Source organism: Amblyraja radiata, chromosome 27, assembly GCF_010909765.2.
Source record: "Amblyraja radiata isolate CabotCenter1 chromosome 27, sAmbRad1.1.pri, whole genome shotgun sequence".
Lineage (NCBI taxonomy): Eukaryota > Metazoa > Chordata > Chondrichthyes > Rajiformes > Rajidae > Amblyraja > Amblyraja radiata.
The window spans coordinates 11,468,825-11,492,737 of NC_045982.1; the positions used below are offsets into that span (position 1 = coordinate 11,468,825).

Below are 23,913 nucleotides of genomic sequence, written 5' to 3' on the forward strand. Positions count from 1 at the left end.
TCAAATTATTACATAGACTATATTATTCAAAAACGAGGTTGAATAAATTTTATCCAAACGTCTCTCCCAGATGCGATAAATGTTTGTTTCAAAACGCTAATATAACACATTCATTTGTAGGATGTACAAAGTTGAATACATTTTGGAGTGATATATTTGATATATTTACAAAGCTCTTCAAGTCAAGAATAGAACCCAAAATGGAATGGATTATATTTGGAATAATAGGAGAAGATACCAATTTAAATAAAGACCAAAATGTTTTTTTTAATTATGGGTTAATAATTGGAAAGAAATTGATACTTAAATTTTGGAAAAATACAGCCATACCAACTGTTAAAATGTGGATTAGGAATATGATGGACATAGCATGCCTTGAAGAAATGAGACTCCGACTAATAGATAAATATGACCAATTCTTAAGGAGTTGGTCTCCTTTCATCGACTTTTTGGAATCATGTGATGCAGCGGTACCATAAGGATTGTTGATTTCAGTTCATGACGTGGATAGATCTACATCTCCGATTATAGATTTGAAAAATTCTCTTTTAAGGGGCCTTCTCTTCTATTTCTACTTTCCACCTTTTCTTTTTTATTTTATTTTTTTATTTTTATTTTTTATATACACACTTCACATTTTTCTACTTTCTACCATCTATTTTCCACTCTTTCCCCTTTCTATTGTTTTCTTTTTCTTGTCTTGCTTACTTCCTTCTCATAACATAAAACCAGAGGTTGTACACGGAATGGATTACGGTATGACATAGTTGGCACCTAAAATTAGGTGCCACTGTATTGTTTTATATTGTATTAACTTCTAATAAAATAAACAAAAACAAAAAAACAAAAAAAAAATGAATGCATATGACATTGGTTGAATTATTTTTCTGTACTGGTGAACATTTATTGGGTGAAGGTACAATATTTATGGGGTAAGCAAGGAGCGAATGAGATTAAATGGTATTTAAAAACTTGAACAAATGGTATGTAATCCATTGGTAGACATAAAATGCTGGAGCAACTCTGCGGGTGAGGCAGCATCTATGGAGAGAAGGAATGGGCGACGTTTCGGGTCAAGACCCTTCTTCAGACTGATGCCAGGGGAGGGGGCAGGACAAAGATAGAATGTAGGCGGAGACAGTAAGACTAGTGGGAGAACTGGGAAGGGGAAGGAGAGAGAAAGCAAGGGCTATCTGAAGTTAATACTCCTCAAGGTATGTAATCCATTTATTGTTTTTGATGTTAAAGTACAAAACAGGTTGAAATGTTTATCTTGTAATAAAGCTTTGCATTCTTAAGCAACAGAAATTACTGAATGCAACCTAAGAAACAATCCAGGTTTAGAAAGCAGGTCAAGCATATGGAATCCTAGGCTTTATGAATGGGGACAAATCATCAAGAGCAAGGAAGAATCTTTGTTAAACACTGGTTCAGAAACTGAAGCAGTGGTCCAATTCTGGGCAACACGCGTGAGTTGAGATGTCAAGACCCTGGAGGCTGCAGGAGATTCCCGTGATGGGGATCTGATGAGCAAACTGGAGAAAGGGTTGTTATTTCTTGGACAGAGAAGATTGCAAGACGACCTTGATATGTGCATACAGATAAAGTAAAACTGTATCCATTGGTGGAAGAATTAAGAACTGGAGGGCATAGAATGAAGGTAATTGGCAAAATAACCAAAAATAGCATTGAACCTGAATGTAGGAGCTGGGCATTTAGCCCCTCAACCCTGTTGACTCTCAATGTAAGAATGGGTGATTTGTCTTGGGCCTCATTTCTTCTGGATTGAGAACTTCATAAATTTGTCGCACTTTCACAAGAAAAGTCCATGCACCTAGGTTTTGAATATTCATCCTCTAATTTTATAATTGTGTCCCCTCTTTCAAGAACAGGGAATGAATGGTGGAGCAGACATGAAGAGTGAAGAGGTCGCCAACCGCATCTATTTATTTGTTTTTTTGATAATTCAGGGTTTTAGCAAATAGTTGGTTAACCCCTTTCTTGTGTTAATTATAGCACATATTAGGATTATCAAGTGAATAGTAAATATATTTAATATAGATATGAATTAATTCAAAAGAATGGAGACTCTGCATTTGAACTAAAGCTTCCATTTCACGTTAAAAAATGCTATTTATTTAAACAAAGCTATTACTAGATCATGCCCATTAAAAGTATGACCACGAATGTTTTAAACATTATGTTGTTATGATTTCTTGCAAAACCAGTTTCATTCTTGAATGTGTTATGGGGAAAAATGATCTATAAGCTTGAATTGGTTGTGGCACTTGTTCTGCCATTCTGGAAACCTAAAGTGATTTGGAGGCGAAGGGTGCAAATGCACAAAATGTGGCATTTTTAAATGGGTTATGCTCGGACTTCTTTCCTGTTCGAGCATAGCTGAATACCACTAGAAATAGGTAATACTTTGTAAATTTTTAGAAGATTATTTTTAATACAGTTTCAAATATTCCATTACCAGACATGTATCTTAATGCTTGAATGAATGAATGAATGAATGAATGAATACTTTATTGTCACATGTGGCAAGTCACGGTGAAATTCTTTGTTATGCATACCATGGATTTTCACATAAAGGGTGCCGACAAAATTGCAAACTATCCCGCATCAGGTCCTCGTTTGTACTTCCCCCTCACCCCCTTTATTCCTGGCGGTGCATCCTCTGGCTCCAACGTGGCCCTCTGCTCTGTCGCCGTGTTATGTTTCCGTCTTTAGTTGTATAATAAATCATTTAGTCGAAGATTTTCAACATGTTATTTAAAATTGACTGCCTTTTATTTGCCTTTCAGCAGATGTTTGATTTGCCTGTATGCCGATGCCCTTAAAATTAATGTCAGTTATACAGCAAGTGAAACATTTCACTTTTGTAGATGATTGTATAGGCACAAGTTCCACATATGTTAGAATTGTGCAATTTTGCAACTTTCCAAACAGAATTAGCAATTGATTGTCCGGGTTGTAAAACTGTATGTCATTTAAACACGTTTATAGCTTTAAAGAAAAAAATTGAAAAATATACAATTTTAACAACTCAAACAACTTTCTTTTTTTGCAGGGTTTACTGGATAAATATCTAATACCAAATTCTACCAATTCAGAGAGCAAAGTCTTCTATCTTAAGATGAAAGGAGATTATTACCGATATCTTGCAGAAGTAGCAATAGCAGAAAGCAAAAAACGTAAGTTTGCTGCTAGTGAACTTTATCTAAGTAACTACTATTTGTAGTAATTTTGTCAACATATCATGTAGAATGGTAGTTTAGCGTGTTTGATTATTTTTTTAATATGCTAAGTTGTGGGATTCATTTTGGTGAAAATTAAATGATATGTACAAATAATTTAAGGAGTTTTAACATACATGACATGGATGATTCTCCATAAGAAACATGTACTTTCTAGGAATTGACATATTAAATGGATGATGAATGTGGCAAATTCAAACAAGGTGTTGGAATCTCTCTTCAGCAAAGGGATTGAAGTAATAACTTTTAAAAAAATTACACCTAGAGATGTAGAGGCTTGGAGTTGCTAATTTGAGTCTTTTATTCCGTCTTGTTTCAGAAACTGTTGACAACTCCCAGGCATCCTACCAAGCTGCATTTGAAATTAGCAAGACAGACATGCAACCAACACAACCCATCCGATTAGGACTTGCCCTAAATTTCTCCGTATTCTACTATGAAATTCTCAATTCTCCGGAGCAAGCTTGTGCATTGGCCAAGACGGTAAAAAGCAAAGACAGGGACTTGTTTTCATAGACTTTCATCAGTGGTTTTATGAAGTTTGAATGCAGTATTTTTTTTTAGTATGGATGGGTGTTTGATAAAATGCTACATCAAAGCTACACTAATTTTGGAAATTTCATTAGTGTTTTTCTCTTACCAAGTTGGTCAAGATATAACTGTAATTAATAGGAATTGGGTTTTTAGAAAGTGTACTATGTAACATATAGATTTGTTAAGACTCTTAAGTTAAGATTGAATCCACATTTTGATAAATTGACATCTTCCTTTTTTCAAATTGTCTACCTATCGACTAGCCATCTCTAAATGAAAAGCTCATGACATGTCTTCAGCCCAGACATATTGAGATATGCTGTTTGACAGTCCATCACTGTCACACTCCCTAAACTCTATTTTTAAATTACATTAAAGTCTTACATGAATTAACTTTTTATTTCCAAATTAATACATTTGCGATCATTCTATTCTTTAAATTATTTTGTATTTGTTCTCCACTGCATCCTTCCAACTTCATCTATTTATCCACACTTGGCATTCACTTACTCCATCTCTAGCCTCTTGTTTATTCCTTGTTTGTCTTTCCCTTGACATTACTTTTTGACATTTATCCCTTTGGTCCTCGGTTGTGGAGCTAGCAAGTCATACACGGTCTCGTGATGAGTAATGAGCAAGATTCAGTAGAGTGTTTAAAGATAATGTGATCAACCTAATACTGATCATGGTATAATTGAATTTAATGTTGTATTTGAAATTGAGACATATTAAATAAGGCTTTTTTCTGTAACAGAACATTATTAGATTGTGAATGACAAATTTGCAGCAGACACAAAGATGGGTGGCAGTGTGAGCTGCGAGGAGGATGCTATGAGGCTGCAGGGTGATTTGGATAGGTTGGGTGAGTGGGCAGATGCAGTATAATGTGGATAAATGTGAGGTTATGCACTTTGGTGGCAAGAACAAAGTGCTGTCAGATTAGGAAAAGGGGTGGTGCAACTGGGTGTCCTTGTACATCAGTCGCTGAAAGTAAGCATGCAGGTAAGGCAGGCAGTGAAGAAAGCAAATGGCATGTTGGCCTTCATAGTGAGTGGATTTGAGTATAGCAGAAAGGAGCCAATTCACTGGATGTATTCACGAGAGGGTTAGGTATAGCTCAACGGAATCAAGGAATATGGGGAGAAAGCACGAACGGGGTACTGATTTTGGAAGATCAGCCATGATTCTATTGAATGGCCTACAGATAACATTTTTCTATGTCTAAATGCAAATTAAAAACTAATCAGGAACAGAAAATGGCAAAAGATTATTGCAGTCATCATTTTTTCTGCTATGGGAGCTGTTCGATTTGAATTAGAAAATTACACACTAAGTAAGGTGAAGAAAGAAAAACAGAAAATGTGCCTAATGGCTGTTACTAGGAAATTACCAATGTCCATAATGAGTGAGTGACTGAATACCCTGAAATATTTCAGCTCAGGACATGTCTGACGCATTTGATTGGATTATGTGTAGATGTGGTAATGTTGAAAACATTAGACAATATCTGTAGCTATTTGCATAGAAGTCCAGAAGATATTCAATAGTTGATTTTCCAAGGGAATGTTGGTTAAATTCATAGGTTATCAAACTTTGAAATACATTTATTGACCTGGTTGAAAAATTGGCTTGAGCTGGAGAAGGCGAGAAGGACAATGAGCAGGTACTTCCTAAATGGCAGCATGTGATTGAGATGGTAAGGCCTCAACATTGGCCAGGTTTGTTTATGAATTATGTGATGTGATACAAAATCCCACATGTCCAGCTGTCCCAAAGAGACAGATACACATGTTTATAAGGGATATTAATAGATTAACCGAATGGATAAACATTGATAATTGGTTTTTAATGTAGGCAAATGCCTATTAGTAGATTGCAATAAAATCAAGAGCCCATTGTTACCACTTGCATGAAATGCTATCTGCTGTACCTACTCATTTTAAAAGTCTACATTTTACAGATAACTTTTTGCATTATCAGTTTCATTTTGGAGTTTTGAAATTTATGCAGGGGCTAGGCCTGTCATCATTAAGTTCATTAAAATGTGTGCACAGAAATACATGTATATAATTATTTTTTTAAATGGCCCACTAAAACCAGTTAAATTTAATTTACTGCTTGTGCCTTCTGCTGTTAATTTTTGAAGTGATGGCTGTCCCTTTTAAAGTACTTATTTTCTTTGCATTTTGAAAGTCTTTGTACATAACATTAACTGCTACCCTCGACAATGCTATTACTTCATCACAGCTTGATAACGTTTCCCTTTTAACATTCATTTCTCATCCTAAGTATGCCCATTAATTTTATTTGATGTCCTTCCCTCAGTTTCCTCATCATTGCTGTAAACTAAATTTATTTTAGACTTTATAGATATAGCTTGGAAACAGGCCCTTCGGCCCACCGAGTCCCACTGACCAGCAATCACCCCATACACACACAATAGGGGCAATTTACAAAGTCAATTAACCTACCAACATGCATGTCTTTGGAGTGTGGGAGGAATATGGAGCACCTGGAGAAAACCCCCACAGTCACAGGAAGAATGTACAAACCCCGTACAGAAAGCACCCTTAGTCAGGATCGACTCCAGATCTCTGGCAATGTAAGACAGCAACTCTACTGCTGTGCCACTGTGCAGTAGGATAAGGATTGCAGTTGGAGCTTCTGCAATTGCATTCTTCCATGAATATCAAGTGCCTTTTGCACTTGCCGATTTTTCCACCTCAGTAGAAAGAGTATCTCCCTTGTATATTTTAACCCTGTGTCAGAATCGTTGATGTAGAATCTTCTACCCTCGTCAACTTATTAAAAATACACACTAGTTTGTTTTGCCATTTTTGATACTTTGGCTATTTATGTTCGAGATTTGGGTCCCCTTATGTCGTTTTAATCTATTCTTATACACTTCCTTCGGCGATTCTCTTTTATATATTTTGATTCTCTATAGCAAAACAAATAATGCATTTCCTATCAGGTTTATTTTTCTGTTTTATTTCAATTTACATATCTTTGATAATATAGGGAGCCTAGTTTTGGATGTGTTTCCATTTCTTGTGAGAAATTCTCTGTCCATTATTTTTGAAAGTATTCATTATTCACTTGTCCTTTGCTTATCAAGTTTCGTTTCCATTCTGCTGAAAAAATGATTTGAAATTTGCTTAAATGAATCCAGCTTCTTACCTCCAACTAATTCAAAACTGATGTTTTGATTGCTCTCAAAATTGCACACTAGCTTGAAATAGGGTTAATTCCCCAGAACTAGAATCAAAATTGCTTTTTAACACAAGGAACTGCAGATGCTGGTTTACTAAAAAAAAAAAAGACACAATGTGCTGGAGTAACTCAGCAGGTCACCCACTGACTGGAGTAACTTGCTGAGCTACTCTGGCACAGTGTGTCTTTTTTTCCCAAAATTGTTTTCTTGTGAAGCTAGAAATGCACAGATCAAGAAAATTATCTTCTTTGTGCCCACCTACTCCTTGCATACCAAACTGTTTATGTCTCGGTTAATGTTCAGATATTGGGTCCCCTGCACTGATTGTATTGTTTTGCATCCATATATAACCAACGCATTTGTCATTCCTGCTTCTTGCTGCTTTACAGGATATATTCCATAGAATTGTAATTCCTCTGTTATTGAGTTTAAAGTATTGGATTCCGTCTTTGATTAGTGACGCCAACCAATAAACTCCTTCACCTTTTCCTTTTGCTATTTTGTAGCTAGGATTATTGTACCTCCATGCAGCACCTTGCAATGCTTATGTGTACCAAATTAACTTAAAAACTGCAATGGCATGAGGACGGTACACAAAAATGCTGGAGAAACTCAGCGGGTGCAGCAGCATCTATGGAGCGAAGGAGATAGGCAACGTTTTGGGCCGAAACCCTTCTTCAGACATGGCATGAGGACATTTGGTTACAATTCTGAAGTGAAGAGATCTATCCTACTTCAGAACTGACTTTAAAGCCTAGATTTCTGCGTCATTCCTCAGCCACCCATTTCATGTTTCATCTATCTACGTATACCACCAGTTAAAGGATTTTGAGGCCTGGCTAAAGTTCTTCATGTTAGGACTTTAACCCCTTTCCTTAATTCATTGTATCCAGTACAACCTACAACCTGTATACAGTACAGCATACAACCTGTATTCCTGTAATTTTCCATCAACAATTAAATGTAGATTGTTTGCTGTTAACCAATAGAATAGCATTTCACTAAAATGGCTTACTTTTTCATTTAATATGATAATCTCATTTACATAAAATGTTTTGCAAACATGTGTCAACATAAAAAAGCTCAAAGGTTTTTGTATTATGCTGTTTTCAGGCATTCGATGAAGCCATTGCAGAGCTGGATTCACTGAATGAAGACTCCTACAAGGACAGTACACTCATCATGCAATTACTCAGGGATAACCTGACGGTGAGTGAAATTGTCCAATATGGCAAATAAAAAAAAAAATTAATGAAGAAGTGTGAGGCATATAGAATTAGTCGTTTGTCTATTAAAGCCCGGCTGATAAGCTCCTATATTTCAATTTTATTGTGTAATATTAAAAATCCAGAGACTAGTTTTGAAAAAAACTAAGATTTGTTTTCTTCTTTTCTTGCAGTTATGGACATCAGATAATGCAGCAGACGATGCTGATGGTGGAGAAGGGGGAGAGAACTAACTGCACAGAGGGACCTAATATCCTCTTTTACATGTCTTCATTTCTTAGTGTTCCACTGACAATTCCAAAAAGGAATTTCTCAATTCACCAATATTGAATAGATGCACATGTGAATGCCACAATTTAGCCTATGAAAACCTGCAGCTTGGAACAAATGCCATTCCTTAGCTTTCTTTTGCTAATTGTTCTGACTTTGTAGTGTGCATTTGGGCACTTGCTACACAAACAGCAGAGATTAAATTTGCTGCGCAGTTGTGAATAAGTTGACATAGGTCCTTTTTGGTTTGCAAAGGATTGCCATGATTGCCAAGAGCAGCTATTTTTAATGAGTGGAAAGTGGAAAATTATTAAAAGTCCAAAACAGAATAAAAAGTGTTTGAGCATCACTTTTTATTCATGGCCACTAGCTGTTGCTCATATTTCGGATTTGATTTGTGCTTAGTTTGGCATACATCGGGTGATGTATGCCTGATGTAAGCACAATCTTACCCAAAGAAATTGTGTTTCCAGTTTTGAGTGTCATGGTTCTGAAAGTGGATCAATATTTATTAAAGTAAAGTTTTTGGAGCAATATGGTAATCTAGCATTTTACGTTTTGGGTCTGAACTAGCTATCAAGGTTCAAATCCCAGAGCTGTCTGTTGCTCTGAACTCATTGAGTTTTCTGTATTATTCAGATGCCTTGTTGGAATCCCATTATAGTAATTTTTTTGTACTGCTTTTCATTCCTACTAAGAGGAAATTGCATGGCAGCTACTAGTCTTGTTTTTGTTGGGTGGGAGGAGTTGTGAAGAAATTGAGTCATGGGAAACGTTTTTGTTAAAAACTGTATGTCAAAAGCAAATATCAAATTAATTAGAATTCTAACTCCATCCCTGTCCTGGTAATAGTAATCCTGAATGTATAGGTTAATCAATTTCTATTCCAGTGTTTAAAACCAGCGAAGACCATTTACTTTTTGCTTCCAATTCTACTAAGTCTGTTGCCTGTCTTTTAAATTTGTCCACAAGTAAACATGATCAATTGAGGACTGAGAGGATAGACTAGATAGGAATAATGTAAGAAGACATAGAATTTCAGCTGGGTTAATGAAAGGAATTAAAAAAAATTACTGTTGGTACAGAATACCTGACTGTCAAATTCTGCGGTGTTTTGGTAAAATTGCAAAATGTTGACTAAACTATTTCCTGTAGCTTACAGTAGTTTGGTATATTTCTTATCGGCTCATGCAGTGTTAGATACTCTGTGCCCTTTATTTTAAAGAGTAACTTGTTTTATTATTGATTCAATTCAAGATCTTGAAAGTGCTGTTATTTTCTATTAAATATTTGAGAGATGACAACTGACAAAACAAATTGGGGACATAACTTGAAGGGACTTGTGCTATGTCAGATTTGACAGTAGTTTTGTCATTGTGGAAAATTGGCAGTATTTAATCCAGCACTGTGCTGTATTTTAATATACAATTATATGTATGTAAATTTTTAATGAAGGATTTACCCTATTTTGTTTTAAAGTTTGAAGCTGGTAACTGAAAGTAATATGCGATGCAAATAAAACATTCTTCACAAATGAATCAGTTTTTATTTTTCATGACCATATTGGTTCTTGAAATTGTTAAACTTTCACAAGTTACTATCCCACCATTTCCTTTCAAGCATCTAGGAACCAATTAGTCCTTCCAAGTGAAGCGACTATTCAGACGTGCAGGTTTGTAGGCCAATTGGCTTGGGTTTGTATACTTGGCTTGTGTCAATGTGCGCTGATCGGTGCGGACTCGGTGGGCCGAAGGGACTGTTTCCGCGCTGTATCTCTAAACTAAACTAAACTTGTATTTCCAACGCAGTCTACTGCAATTGGTATTTACAGTGTGGCCTCCTCTACTTTGGAAAAAACAAATGTAGATTGGGAGATTGTGCAACGGCTGCATTCAGTCCCTGTAGGCAATTTTGAGCTTCCTGCAAGCCATTTTAATTCTCTGTCATACTGTGATATTGATCCATCTGTGGCTTTCTGAGCTACTATAATGATATCCAACATAACTGCGAGGAATAACACTAATTTTTTTGGAACGTTGTAACCTTTCTGACTCCATGTCAAATTCTACAATATGGGGTAACTTGCTTCCTCTGACTATATCAGAATTGGCAATTTTTGTTGTAAGTTATCCAAATGTGATATTGGCCTACTTTTTTTCTTCTCTCTTAGCATTGCCCGGCATGTTCTACAGCTCTATATTTCACACCCTTTCACATTCCTTTCTATTCTCACTCTAACCATTCTCATCTCCTAGATTTTCTTCCATTTCTTCTCACAAACTCTCCCATCAATGCATTGAGCAGGTGACCATGCAACATTCTCACACAGTAACCCTGGCTTCATTCTGGCAGAGATTCACTTTGAGCTATTTATCCTTCCAACACCTCTGCAACTTAAAACATGTTCCCAGTTCTGATGAAAGGTCTTCAAACTGAACCATTAAATCTACATATGTTGCCTGCCCTATTGAATGCAGCATTTTCTGTTTTTATTTTAATAGTGCCACCCAATGTTTGTTGAGAAACTTACATGTTTTCAAAATGTACCTCTGCTAATCACAATCCAAAAATGTTTCAGTACCATACCCACATTTGATGCGTCTAAATATGTTTTGCAAGTAAATTTAAGTAATTCATTTTCTTGCTCGGAGGGACTCACTAGAAAGAAATTCAAATACCTCTGCTTGAGAAACCCAACCAACATTGTTTTTAGTTTAGTTTATTATCGTACTGAGGTACAATTAAAAGCTTTTGTGTGTGCTATCCAGTCAAAGAATAAACCATATGTGGATAAAATGTCTTGGAGGAACTCAAATATTTTAATTACTTCCTAGAATTTATCAACTGGTCAAAGTTAGACAAAATGACTGGAGAAACTCAGCGGGTGAGGCAGCATCCATGGAGCGAAGGAAATAGGCGATGTTTCGGGTCCCCTGGTCAAAGTAATCTTTTATGCTCTGCTCATGTTTGGAACGGAAACAAAACATTTAAAGTCACCCGCCTGAAAATACACCAGAACACACTGCATACCTCAACCAGGGTAGAACAGGTAGTTGCAGACCGATCAAGGATGTAAAGCGCCTTGAGTATTAGAAAGGCGCTATATAAATCCCATCCATCATTATTATTAAGGATGAGGCTTCGAAAGACTGGCAGCCCTTGGACAACATGAAAGAAGTCACTTGCCAGCAAATCATACTTGTACAAATAACAATAAACTCAACTACTCAACTTGAAGGGCCAAATGTCCAATTCCTGCCCCTGTTTCTCATGTTTTGCCTTGAGAATTAAGAGGCGGTTTTAATGTTATTACGCTTTTACTTTAGTTAACTGGAAAGGGCATCTCTTCTGATGGCGATCAATCAAAATTTCATTGAATATTTCACAACTAATTAAATGACAATTTTGTCACAGGATATTAAGAACGGTAACATTTAACTTTATATTCAAGGATTTATGACAAGAGGCATAATTATTGCTGGAGTACAGGTCTTCAGTACTGGGATGTGTAAGAAGGAACTGCAGATGCTGGTTTTAGGCTGTGGGCCGAGGAGCTTTATTCTGCAGTTTCGTGACCCAAGTCACCAAACTACATGACATTTTCACATATTGTGTACATGTTTTAATATAAATCTCCCCTGAAACTCGATATGAAGAAGACTTGCACATTTTTATTAAATTAGAGAAAAACCGGAAAAATATAGGGAATTTTTTAGTCCAATCAAAGCACGTTTAACATTGAGTTGTCTGCCAGTTGGCCAATCACGCGCTTTGTTTCAGGCTAGCACACAACATGGCTGAGGGGGCTTCACAGATGCCTGTTTTACTGGAGATTCCGTTGTGTTCTGTGGAATAAATGTCGTGGAAACATGCAGCAGGTTAATTGTATTTAGTGGGAAAAGCATTAACAAGGCTGAAGAAAGTGCTGCGAAGTGGATTAAAGTGCAAGAAAGCCTTCAAAGTCCCTGCTGATGTGCTGGAACACAAAGAAGGCCCCCAGGAACCAACTCTAACTAAAAGGTAAGACTAAAGTCTGAATTTATGAAAATCTATCTGTATGGACTTTAATTAATTTAATTGCACCATTTTATAATGTGAATAAATTCATTCTTTCCTTATTAATTCATTCACTCACTTACTCATTCATTCATTCATGAAATTGAGGGCCTAAACTATAACACAGTCAATTAAACATTGTCACTAATAATAATAATAATAATAATAATAATAATATATCTTTTATTGTCATTGCACGTCAGTGCAACGAGATTTAGTGTGCAGCTCCACTAATGCCAGCTTGTTGTAGAGTAATAAGTCTTTAACAAATAATCTCGGAGCTGCCTGCGAAAATTTACCGGGAAAAAGTGCTCCGATCGCGGGGCCTAGGTACTCGCGGTAAATAGCGATCGATATCCCTCCGTTTTTCTCCCGTTATCGGGGTCTGAAAACCACCGCTACAGACGGCACTATGTACAGCCTCCCCCGCCCGCCCGCCCGCGGAGATGATCCGCGGATCCACGATCGCGAATCGGCCGCTTATTAATTGAGACCGCGGCTTCACTTTACCGCGAGTACCTAGGTCCTGCGGTCGGAGCACTTTTTCCCGGTAAGTTTTCGCAGGCAGCTCCGAATTCATTGTTAGCTGTTAAAGACTTATTACTCTACAACAAGCTGGCATTAGTGACAATGTTTAATTGACTGTGTTATAGTTTAGGCCCTCAATTTCATGGAGTGAGTGAGTGAGTACATGAATGAATGAATAAGGAATGAATGAATGAATGAATGAATTTATTCACATTATATTAAATTAATTAAAGTCCATACAGATAGATTTTCATAAATTCAGACTTTAGTCTTACCTTTTAGTTAGAGTTGGTTCCTGGGGGCCTTCTTTGTGTTCCAGCACATCAGCAGGGACTTTGAAGGCTTTCTTGCACTTTAATCCACTTCGCAGCACTTTCTTCAGCCTTGTTAATGCTTTTCCCACTAAATACAATTAACCTGCTGCAAGTTTCCACGACATTTATTCCACAGAACAACACAACGGAATCTCCAGTAAAACAGGCATCTGTGAAGCCCCCTCAGCCATGTTGTGTGCTAGCCTGAAACAAAGCGCGTGATTGGCCAACTGGCAGACAACTCAATGTTAAACGTGCTTTGATTGGACTAAAAAATTCCCTACATTTTTCCGGTTTTTCTCTAATTTAATAAAAATGTGCAAGTCTTCATATCGAGTTTCAGGGGTGATTTATATAAAAACATTTACACAATATGTGAAAATTTCATGTAGTTTGGTGACTTGGGTCACGAAATCCTATTTCTAGACACATTTTTGATGCTCGGCCCACAGCCTATTTAAACCGAAGATAGACACAAAAAGCTGGAGTAACTGAGCGGGACAGGCAGCATCTCTGGAGAGAAGGAATGGGTGATGTTTTGGGTTGAAACCCTTCTTCAGACTGGGATGTTGTCTAGTCCCATAACCTTCTCTCTATCCAGTGTTTTCAACTGTTTCTTGAGGGGGAGCTTTGAAGATTCATCTGACTGGTTTCAGAACTGGCAGAAATGTGCAAGATTTAAGGCACTATTATTTAAAGATTAGAAAAATGAGAAGTCAACTCATCCAAACAGATTCTCAAGGCTCCAGATATTATCTGGATGTTGCCGGCTGCTGACACATTTAGAACATTGAGTAGCTATCTTAAAAAAAGTTGACTAGAAATAGAGATTTATTTTTGGTGGTAGGTTTATGGAATCCTTTGTCCCTAAGGAGGTACAGTCAATGATTTTGTTTATCAATAGATTATTGTACAAAACCTACCATCAGCGGCGCTGCAGATCTGCCAGTGCATGTGATTCCGGGGGGGAGGGGGGAGGATTAAAATGCAAGTTTGTATTGGTTGTCGGAGAGGGATTTTCTCGGGCTGCTAGCTGATGAAGAAAAATCATTCGCACTTCCGTTCCCGGGTTTTAAAAAAATTTGCTGGGCCATTGCATATCTGGATTGAAGTTAAATGCGTCTTCTAATGCCTTCAACATCATGGATTGCAATATCAGGACCAAACAAAAGGTATGTCATTTATTTAACATATCTTGCTTTTTGGTGTGGCTTCATTTTAATCTTATGATGCGAAAAATGGTATTTAGGCCCCATACGAATCAGCCGTGTCTTGCCTGCCGGTATGGATTTAAAATGTATGGCAATGGCAACATTCCAATCGATCACATTCCGGAAACATCCACTCAAGATAATCAAACTCTCTTTTTTTTGCACAATCATGTCATAAAAACATCTAAATCATCTATATTTTGTGTTATTGTCTATCCATGATCAATATTTTCATACTAAATATCCACAGTACAGTTTTAGTCAGATGTATTGTGCAAAAGATAATGATTTTGATTATCTTGATAGTGGATGTTTCTGGATTAATTTATGGGAATTAAACATTAAATTCCTTCCATTTGGCAAATAAATTCATGACAAAGTGAGATATAAAAATCATGTTATATTGTGAATTTTTGTGTGAATGGGATCAGTTTGTTATTTGGATACTTAGGCTATTTAATTTTTTTAGCCTTTTCTTAAGGAATGGATAGATGTTTAGATCTAGTAATTGAATTTAGATGAATTTGATTAGATGAATTTAATAGATTTGATGAAACTGATGAATATGATTTTTTTTTTTGGGTATTTACTATTTGTTTTCGCATTTAACTTTATCATTTGTACCTTTTTTTCTAAAACTGCAAATAATAACTTGTTTCTGTTAATGCTGTTCAAGGTTTTTTTTCTTTACAGTTTGCAAAAAGCAAGATAATATGTTAAATAAGCGACATACCTTTTGTTTTGTCCTGATATTGCGATCCGTGATGTTGAAGGTGTTGAAGGACTACTCCAAATGTGATGACCTACAGGACATTCTTAATGGGAAAGTGGTGGGCAGAAAGACATGTCATGCGTGGTTTGAAGAGGAAAAACTTGTAGTTTACAATGCCAAAATTGAAAAGTTGAAGAAAAACAAGGTGTACTTATTGGCTACAATCTGAGGAGTATGATGATGCTACTGATTATGATATGCCAATGTACCAGCTAGCAACTGATCTTTCCATAAAGACTTGGTCTTTTGCTAGAAATTGTAATTTCTTTACCTGTCTGTTACGAACTTACAGCATATAATACAATAATATTAAAGTTCTGATCTTGAGAATATCACATTTTTGAATTTTCGTCTGGGTGTTTATTACTATTCCCATCACAACGGTCAATTTTGTAATTAGCTACAATTAGGTAACTAACTAATTATAGGCTTTAATTTCAAGTCATCCAAGTAAGATATTTCATATTTGTTTCAGAATGCTTCAATCTATAATAACCTAAAATGTCATTCAGTTCTCTTAATTTTTAAGAAAGTTATGGGCTTTTGGCTGTCCTCGATCACAGCTTTTGTGTTAAGTCAATGGAAAAGCAATAGGGAACAAGATGCTAATTTCAAAGTATGAAAATGACCATAATTCTTTTTTAATAATGAAGATATGAAAGTGAATTAGTTATCAAATTAAAGTTATTTTTATGCTTTATCTGATGGGATAAATTACAGGCTTGATTTTTAAAATCTCAACATTTTGTAACATTCCTAATTATTGGATATTGGAAACTTAAGGAACGGCAGATGTTGCTTTACCAAATAATAGTGCTGAGATACTCCATTTTGTTGTATTATTGCATATTAAAGGAATTGTGGATTAATTCCTTCTATCCATAGATGCTGTCAGTCCCGCCATTTCCAACATTTTATGTCTATCTATGGATTATCAGAGTTATTCCAGGAGAGTAGACAGAGGTGGAAGAGGAGCCATGATCTTGTCGCAGGAAAGAGCACAGACTGGACGGGCCGAATGGGTTCCCAGGTGACATCAGGTGGCCCTGGCCAAAGATCATAGCGTCATCTTCCTTGCTTATGACGCATGTCTATCACGTGATCATCGCCGCGTCGTCGGGAAGAGAGAGCTCCTCTATGATCTTTGGCCCTGGCAGCTCTCTCTTCCCGACGACGCGGCGATGATCACGTGATAGACATGCGTCACAAGCAAGGAAGATGACGCAGCCATCCACCCTTTGAGTGACGGCTCCACCGAGCAATTGGAGACCGGGCTCGGCTGAAGAGGGGGCGGGGCGGAGGCGTGGACGGGCCAATCGGGCGGGGGGGAGGGAGCAGCGCGCCGCGCTCGCTCTCTGGGACGGACGGACGGACGCAGGTTGACGCCATGGCCAGTTACCCCTACGACTCGGTGAGGAAATGGAGGCATGAATAGCCCTGGGGTGGGGGTGGAGGAGAGAGATAGAGGGGGTCGCGGCCGGCAACCCTCCTTCCCACCTGACCGTCGGGGGTCTCTCACATTTAGAGTGAGGGGAGCGGCGACAGACGGTGATGGAGTTTGCTCGAGAGTTGAGGGAGCGGCTCAGGACGCGGGCCCGCGGGGTGTGGGAGCGGGACGGGGACTGGGTGGGGACGGGAGGGGAGAGCCGGTGCCGGCCACCAGGCGCTGCCTACTACACCTCTGACCCGTGTACTGGTGGGAGCTTTCCTCTCAACACCCCACTCCTGTGTAAGACGGAACTGCAGATGCTGGTTTCAAACCGAAGATAGGCACAAAATCAATGCTGGAGAAGTGGGGTCTCGACGAGAACCCGCTCGTCCCACTGTTACTCCAGCATTTTGTGTCTGTCCCCATTTCTGGTTCACTTCACCTGTCGGGCTGGGTGTCAGTCCGCAGCTTCCGCCATGGGATGATGTGTTCCTGAACTATTCACAAGTCTGTGACAGGTTCCTCCAACCACTGTTTTGCACTGGTAACTCCCAGACTGCCACACGTTATCTTACTGGATGGATGTTGTTCACATCAAAGATCCTATACCTCTGCTATAAGATCTTTGGTTCACATGCCTGAAGTCAGAGGAAGATTACAGATCCGAAACATCATCTGTTCTTTTCCCTCCCCGAATACCGCCTGACCTGCTGAGCTCCTCCAGCAATTTGCCTTATGCTCGGGTTCTAGTATTTAGTCTCTTGCGTGTCCATTTGTTGTCCGTACCCGACCCGAAACGTCCCCCATCTATGTTCTCCAGAGATTTTGCCTAAGCTACTGAATTACTCTAGCACTTTGTGTCCCTTTCCTGTCTTCTTTGTTTGCTTCATTGCTACTTTTTGTTATTGTTTAAAGTGTAGTAACTTTGATAGAAATCTAATGCAATGCAGAAAGTCTTGCTGTGTTTCCTATAAACTGAGATGTTTTAAATATAAGTTATGGAGTTTCCATCTTAGCAAATGAATCCACCAATAATTACTTCTTTAGCTTGGAATTGTATTTCAAACCACTTGATAATGCTTGATTGAGTATAAATTTCTGGGAAGAGAAAACAAATCTTCATGACTCTATTCGTGTAATAGAAATCTTTATCTTACGTCTCCTGCCCTTTCTTTGGTTAAGGTGACAAACTATAGAGAAGCCCAATTACTTGGGCTTAAAATAGTTTTGTAATTGAGAAATGTATTTCTTAATTAATTTGTTAATACTAAAACTCCTTAATTTTGCATTATGAATAGTTAAATTTTATTTTGGTTATTTTCAACTGCAGTGTAGGATTGTTGATACTTTTGTTCATATTATTTGAGATTTCAGCGGTGAACTTTGTGTTCCTTCGTGTAACATTTTGTTTAAAAGTTTTAGTAATATACTAGACCAAGTGGGGTCCCTGTCACACAGGAGGGCTTGTCCCCGAATGCAATATTCCACCACTCGCCCATAGCCCCCAACTGCGCAGGTGCGGCTGACGGGTTCACGTTGTGAATATATTTAATTGAGATAAATGAAATATTGGGCTGGCATTTTAAACAGTTTCTAAGTGAATTGTACTAACATCTATTTGATTTATTAGCAATTTTTTGTTTTAACTTTCAACCTTGCAGAATTACCATGGGTCATCAGGGCCTGCACCGGGTGCTCCACCAGGCAGCTACTATTCAAGGTCAAACCAACCTGGAGGTCAGTATGGTCCCATTTCTGGGGGCCAGTTTGGTGGTCCTCCACCAGGCAGTCCTTATGGAGGCCCACAACCAAGTGCACCTTATGGAACAGCCGCAGCAGGTGGACAATATGGAAACCAAGCACCGGGAGCACCATATGGAGCCCAACCACCAGGAGGGCACTTTGGAGCCCCTGGACAGGGAGGCCAATATGGACCTTCAGCTCCTGGTGCCCCCTATGGAAGTCGAGCACCAGGTGGTCCATATGGAGGACAGGCATATGGAATTCCACAGCAAGGGGCATATGGATCAGGTGTTCCTTCAGCCGGTAATTATTGTTGAAATAAATTAAACATGTTTTGAGACTGCTGAGATCTGAGGTGGTTCAGATATCTGTGTGCAGAAGAGATAAATGTGTTTTATCTCTTCAAAGGCTGATGTGTCCACCCATGTAATTTTTTCTGGAGCTGAATATCTGAGCTGCAAAACAAATTTGTTTCAAAAGTGAAACTAAAAGGATAATGTTCTGGTGCAGTACGTAAGGCAAACGTGTAATCACTTTTTGCTCTCGCAGCCTTTCCACGTAACAGACAGGTTGAGAGATAGAACTCAATTGTGCATGACAGGTGGTCTCGGATGTCCACACATTGTGTCTACACGTGTATGAACATTGAAACTTGAGAAGAAAACATCTTAGTTACAACAGTATTAATTAAGGATCATTGGCAAGTACTGTAACACGATCATACAGTATCTCTTTTTATCACTCTGTTCACATAATACCCCACATTCCAATATATGCATTGTTTAGCATCCAGGAAATGTCAATAAATGTGCCAAACCAGTTTTAGAGACCTTTCAGAGATAATTCATCTGGATAGTATGCAGACCTCTTTTAAAATGTATTTATTGTATTTGAATGATACGATGCAAAAAAGCACCTCAAACATGGTGAAATGAAAATTTGTAATAAATGTGTAGTTCCCCTGGTTGTAGTTTGTTTTACTAGTGCAATCTGAGTTTATTGTCTTCATTGAAATAAATAGTTCTATCCATTCCAAAACATTGTCTTTTCGGTGAAATTATTAGGACAGTCTGAAAATGTGGCAATCCAAAATATGACTTATCTGAAATACTTCATGAATGATTATATTAAAATCAAAAAACAAAAATATTTTCCCTCTGATATTTGTGATATTCCCTTTGACTTCACTTGAGTTTACCTTCTGACTATACTTTGACAAAAATGAAATGCCTGAATTTTTGTCAAAGTATAAATTAAGGACACATAAATGACTGCAGCTGCACATTGGTTTCAATTTGTAAAAACTTGACCTATTGTGATTTTTAAAATGTTATATTTTCACTATTTTGAAGTTTACAAGAAATTTGCCTATCTGGTTTATAGTTCTATCTGTTGTTTTAAATGAGAACTTTCCTTTGAGTGGCAAGTAATGTATCAATATATTTTTGCTCATAGCAGTATTTTTTGTGTAGTAACTAGCAACACACTAAAAATTGTAAATGATCTTACTTTTGCCTGTTACCCGTTTAATGAGATTGCCATAAAACACTGTTATGTAGGTGCTGCTCCTGCAGGCATTGATCCTGAAGCCTACTCCTGGTTCCAGTCAGTAGATGTGGACCGTAGTGGTTATATAACTCTGAAGGAACTAAAGCAAGCACTTGTCAACAGCAACTGGTCAACATTTAATGATGACACCTGCTATATGTTGCTGAGTAAGTTTGGAACCCTATTTTCTTTTAATTACTTGCACGTATTCAACAATGAACCAATATCATACAGAATTGTATATTACTTGATTGATTAACATTTCAGTTTTGCCATCTAACATTTTGAGCACACCTTACCATGTAGTCTTATTTGCAAGCCAGCTGTCCTGAAGAGTTGCTGTAGGGTCATTGGAGTGGTCCATAGCTGGGGCCTGAGGCCCAGTCACCCGGTGTCTTGGGCCGCCATGCCTTGTGGGGCAGCCAAAGCAGCAAAGCCTAATGGTTGATTAGATCTGCAGGGTTGCAAAAGGCAAGTGAGGCCATGGTGTTAGCATGGGTGGTAGAACATGAAGGGGAAGGTTGGGAGTGAAGAAGTTGGATAAAGTACTGCCTGGCACACTAATGAGCTTTCAGTTCCCCATTTCATTTCCAGAGGGTTTCTTCCCATGTTATAATTTATATGGCATAAATCAATTATTTGTAAACTGTTTAGAGAGAAGTTGAGTTTGGAAATTAACACCCTTTCTTGTAGCTTCTGCTGTGTTGCTGCAACCTGATGCAGACATGCACAGTAATAGTAGATTGTCTGGTATGTCAGAAATGTATGGGTTTTAATTTGTATACCAGGAGAAGTCCATGTTAAAGGCAGAACACAATGGAGCGTGTCTGTGCTTCTGACACATATTTAATTAAATTGGGTAACAGTGCAATCAATCTGTTTGAAATTGTGAAATAGCCATCAGACAATAGCAACCTATATAATAATGATAATAATAAATTTTATTTGCGGGCGCCTTTCAAAGTCTCAAGGACACCTTACAGAAATTAACAAGAGAAAAAAAAACATATAGTCGGAGTAAAATAAATAATAAGGACATCACCAATACACAAATTAAAGACAGAATTCGCTCCAAAGACAAAAAATCAAAAACACAATGTGAAGAGAGAGCAGCGGCAGCTAAACCGCGCCAGCGTCCACTCTCCCTTCCGACAGCCATCTATATATTCAGGCATTCTTCAAAAGTGACCATAGAATTGAAGCCTTGAGGCCTGTTTGGGGAAAACAACTACATAGAATATTTTTGATGAAACCTCACAAACTAAAGAACAGTTCATTAATTAATATTAACTTTCATGTTTTTTAATTAATTGGGCGGAAATGTGTGGATTTTACGAAAATATGAGGATATTAGCTGTTAGGAAAGATTGGGCAAACTTGGAATGTTTTGTCTGGAGCGTCGATCTGATGGAAGTATATAAAATTATGAGAGACATAGATAGGGTACAGTCAGAACCTTTTTCCCAGGATGGAAATGTCAAAGACTAGTTGGCATAGCTTTAAGGTGAAAGGAGCAAAAATTAATGGAAATGTGTGGGACAACTGTTTTTGCGCAGAGGGTAGTGGGTGCCAGGGATTGTGCTGGGGGCAGATACAATAAACAACTGTCAAGCAATCATTTTTTTCAGATTTGGCTCGCATGTGACAAATAGTTTATGGCATTTTAACCCTTTGTTCCTCCAGACATGTTTGATCAAGGCAAAATCGGTAAGATCGATTTGATCGGCTTTTCGGGCCTGTGGAGCTTTCTGCAGCAGTGGCGTACCATGTTCCAGCAGTTTGATCGGGACCGATCGGGAACCATAAACCACCAGGAGCTGCAACAAGGTGAGCCAATGGAGCTTGTTTGTGTTTTTTGTTTTCCCTTCATCGAAAAAGTAACCTTTGTTCTGAATGCTACCGAACTAAGCAAAATGGACGTGGGGAGGGGGAGGGGGGGGGGTGGTTGTTGGTGAGCTGATTTCAAGAAGTGGGATTCCATTTTACCTTCCAGATGAGAATTAGAATCTGTGTTGTACTGAATGCCTATTGGTGATATAGTAATAATTCTAGGTTGATGAATGTCAGGAATGAGCTGACTGTTTGACAAAGGTCAGCTTGGCTCAGGTGATAGCATTTGGCAGGGCATGGGAATGTGTTTCCGCACTGGTCCAGCATTGAGAGTAGCTGGTGAATGCTGTCTGCATTAATGGTTGAGCATTGAAGATTCCTTGGCAGAATCTGAATAGCAGGATATATTCAGAGATCCCAGTGTTCCTCCCTATCGGTTTGGCTTCATACAAACTACAGTGATTGTCCCCGCAAAATTCTTCTTTTTTCCATAGTGTTTTAGGATGTCCTTTGGATTTGATATGATTACATTTCTTTTAATAGGTGATCATTAGTGCTAGATGGAAAATATATAAACCATGGTACCGTCTATAATTAAGATGTTTAGTGTTTTAATAGTTAACAAGTAGGACTATTTTTGAATTGGATATTTTTATCCTACTTTTTAAAATCTCATTGTTCAAGGATTTTTATTAACCATGCATCTCATAATTGTATACAGAAAATATTTTTCATTTGAAATGAATCTACCGTGGGTTGTGTTTTGTTCTGTAGCTCTTTCTCAGATGGGCTTCAATTTAAGCCCGCAGTTCATCCAGTTCCTTACATCGCGATACGCACAAAAAACAGCTCAATCCACCATTCAGCTGGACAGTTTCATCCAGATTTGCACCCAATTGCAGAGCACAGCTGAAGCCTTCAAAGAGAAAGATGCCAATCGTTCTGGAAATGCCCGCCTCAGCTATGAGGATTTCCTCATTCTTGCCATATCACGCATGCTATGATTTGTCTTAATGTCAGAATGCCAGAAGGAGTAGGAGTGTTAAGATTAATTTCCATTCATCTACTATGGTTAGCTAAATGGATTAAATATAGAACTGTAAAAATACTGTAATGCAAAGAAAAAAATAATTTAAAGCGGCACAACGTTGCTCTCCCGAACAACTAGTTATGGACCAAGGTACCAAAGTTGTACTTTCACAACATTGCAATTTTAATGGTATATGTTGTAAAGTATCGCACTTGCATATTACAGAAACACTCTGCTTGGAGTTTATTAAAATGCCAATTTTAAGTGTCCGTGCATTAAGGTGAAATGAAACCTGATCCAGCTATAACGCTATAACCTGGGTAAAGTGATTTCATACAATGTTTGCCAAACTCCAGACTGGTTTGGAATGGATGCAATTCCAGTAAATCTTGTTTATACATTTGTATAGAATAATGTGTAGATTATACTTTCTGTGTAATGATCCAATAATTAAAATAATTTCATTCCACATCGGCTTTGCTTTATTTTAAGGAAAATAATTAACAAGAAAATGGGAACATTGAGTTTTGTTGCCCTAAATACTTTAAGGTTCAATTAGATTTAGTGCACTCACAAAATGCTCAGCCATAATGTTATGTATAAAACGGGTATGGATGGACGGCAATAAAAGCTTCAAATGGAGAATGTTCGGCGATCGTATTCAGTACTCCCGATATTGCTTACATCGGTAAGATCAAGCGCAGTAAGTGAAGCTCTTTCCCAACACTTGCATGCTCTGGCAGGGCCTGCTGGAACTCCCAGTTGCCAACCATTTTAATTTTCCTTTCCATTCCCATATTGACCTGTCTGTCCTTTGCCTCCTGCACTGCCAGACTGAGGGCACAGGCAAACTGGAACAACAATACTTCATATCCTGCTAGGATAGTCTACTACCCAAGGGTATGAACATTGAATTCTGTAATTTCAGGTACTGCCCCCATCTTC

The 23,913-nt window shown here is 38.0% G+C and overlaps 2 protein-coding genes across 2 annotated transcripts in view; both read left to right on the forward strand.

The window, feature by feature from the left end:
* Nucleotides 1-10,045, forward strand: part of LOC116988435 (14-3-3 protein beta/alpha-A-like) — a 36,987-nt gene extending 26,942 nt beyond the window's left edge. The window contains exons 3-6 of the mRNA XM_033045128.1: nt 3,077-3,200; nt 3,583-3,746; nt 8,125-8,220; nt 8,411-10,045. Coding sequence (XP_032901019.1) covers nt 3,077-3,200; nt 3,583-3,746; nt 8,125-8,220; nt 8,411-8,470 — 444 coding nt within the window. The 3' untranslated portion in view covers nt 8,471-10,045. The remainder of the gene's footprint in view (nt 1-3,076; nt 3,201-3,582; nt 3,747-8,124; nt 8,221-8,410) is intronic.
* Nucleotides 10,046-16,704: 6,659 nt separating this feature from the next.
* On the forward strand, nt 16,705-23,437 carry pef1 (penta-EF-hand domain containing 1). Its single transcript, XM_033045132.1, has 5 exons — nt 16,705-16,799; nt 18,479-18,863; nt 20,120-20,275; nt 21,792-21,935; nt 22,713-23,437. The coding sequence occupies exons 1-5, from the start codon at nt 16,776-16,778 to the stop codon at nt 22,940-22,942; spliced, it is 939 nt and encodes a 312-aa protein (XP_032901023.1). The 5' UTR covers nt 16,705-16,775; the 3' UTR covers nt 22,943-23,437.
* Nucleotides 23,438-23,913: the final 476 nt, after the last annotated feature.

Coding starts and splice junctions, on each gene's coding strand:
- pef1 (XM_033045132.1), top strand. CDS start 16,776: ATGGCCAGTTACCCCTACGACTCG. Junction 16,800..18,478: donor CCAGTTACCCCTACGACTCG/GTGAGGAAATGG, acceptor TCAACCTTGCAG/AATTACCATGGGTCATCAGG. Junction 18,864..20,119: donor ATCAGGTGTTCCTTCAGCCG/GTAATTATTGTT, acceptor ACTGTTATGTAG/GTGCTGCTCCTGCAGGCATT.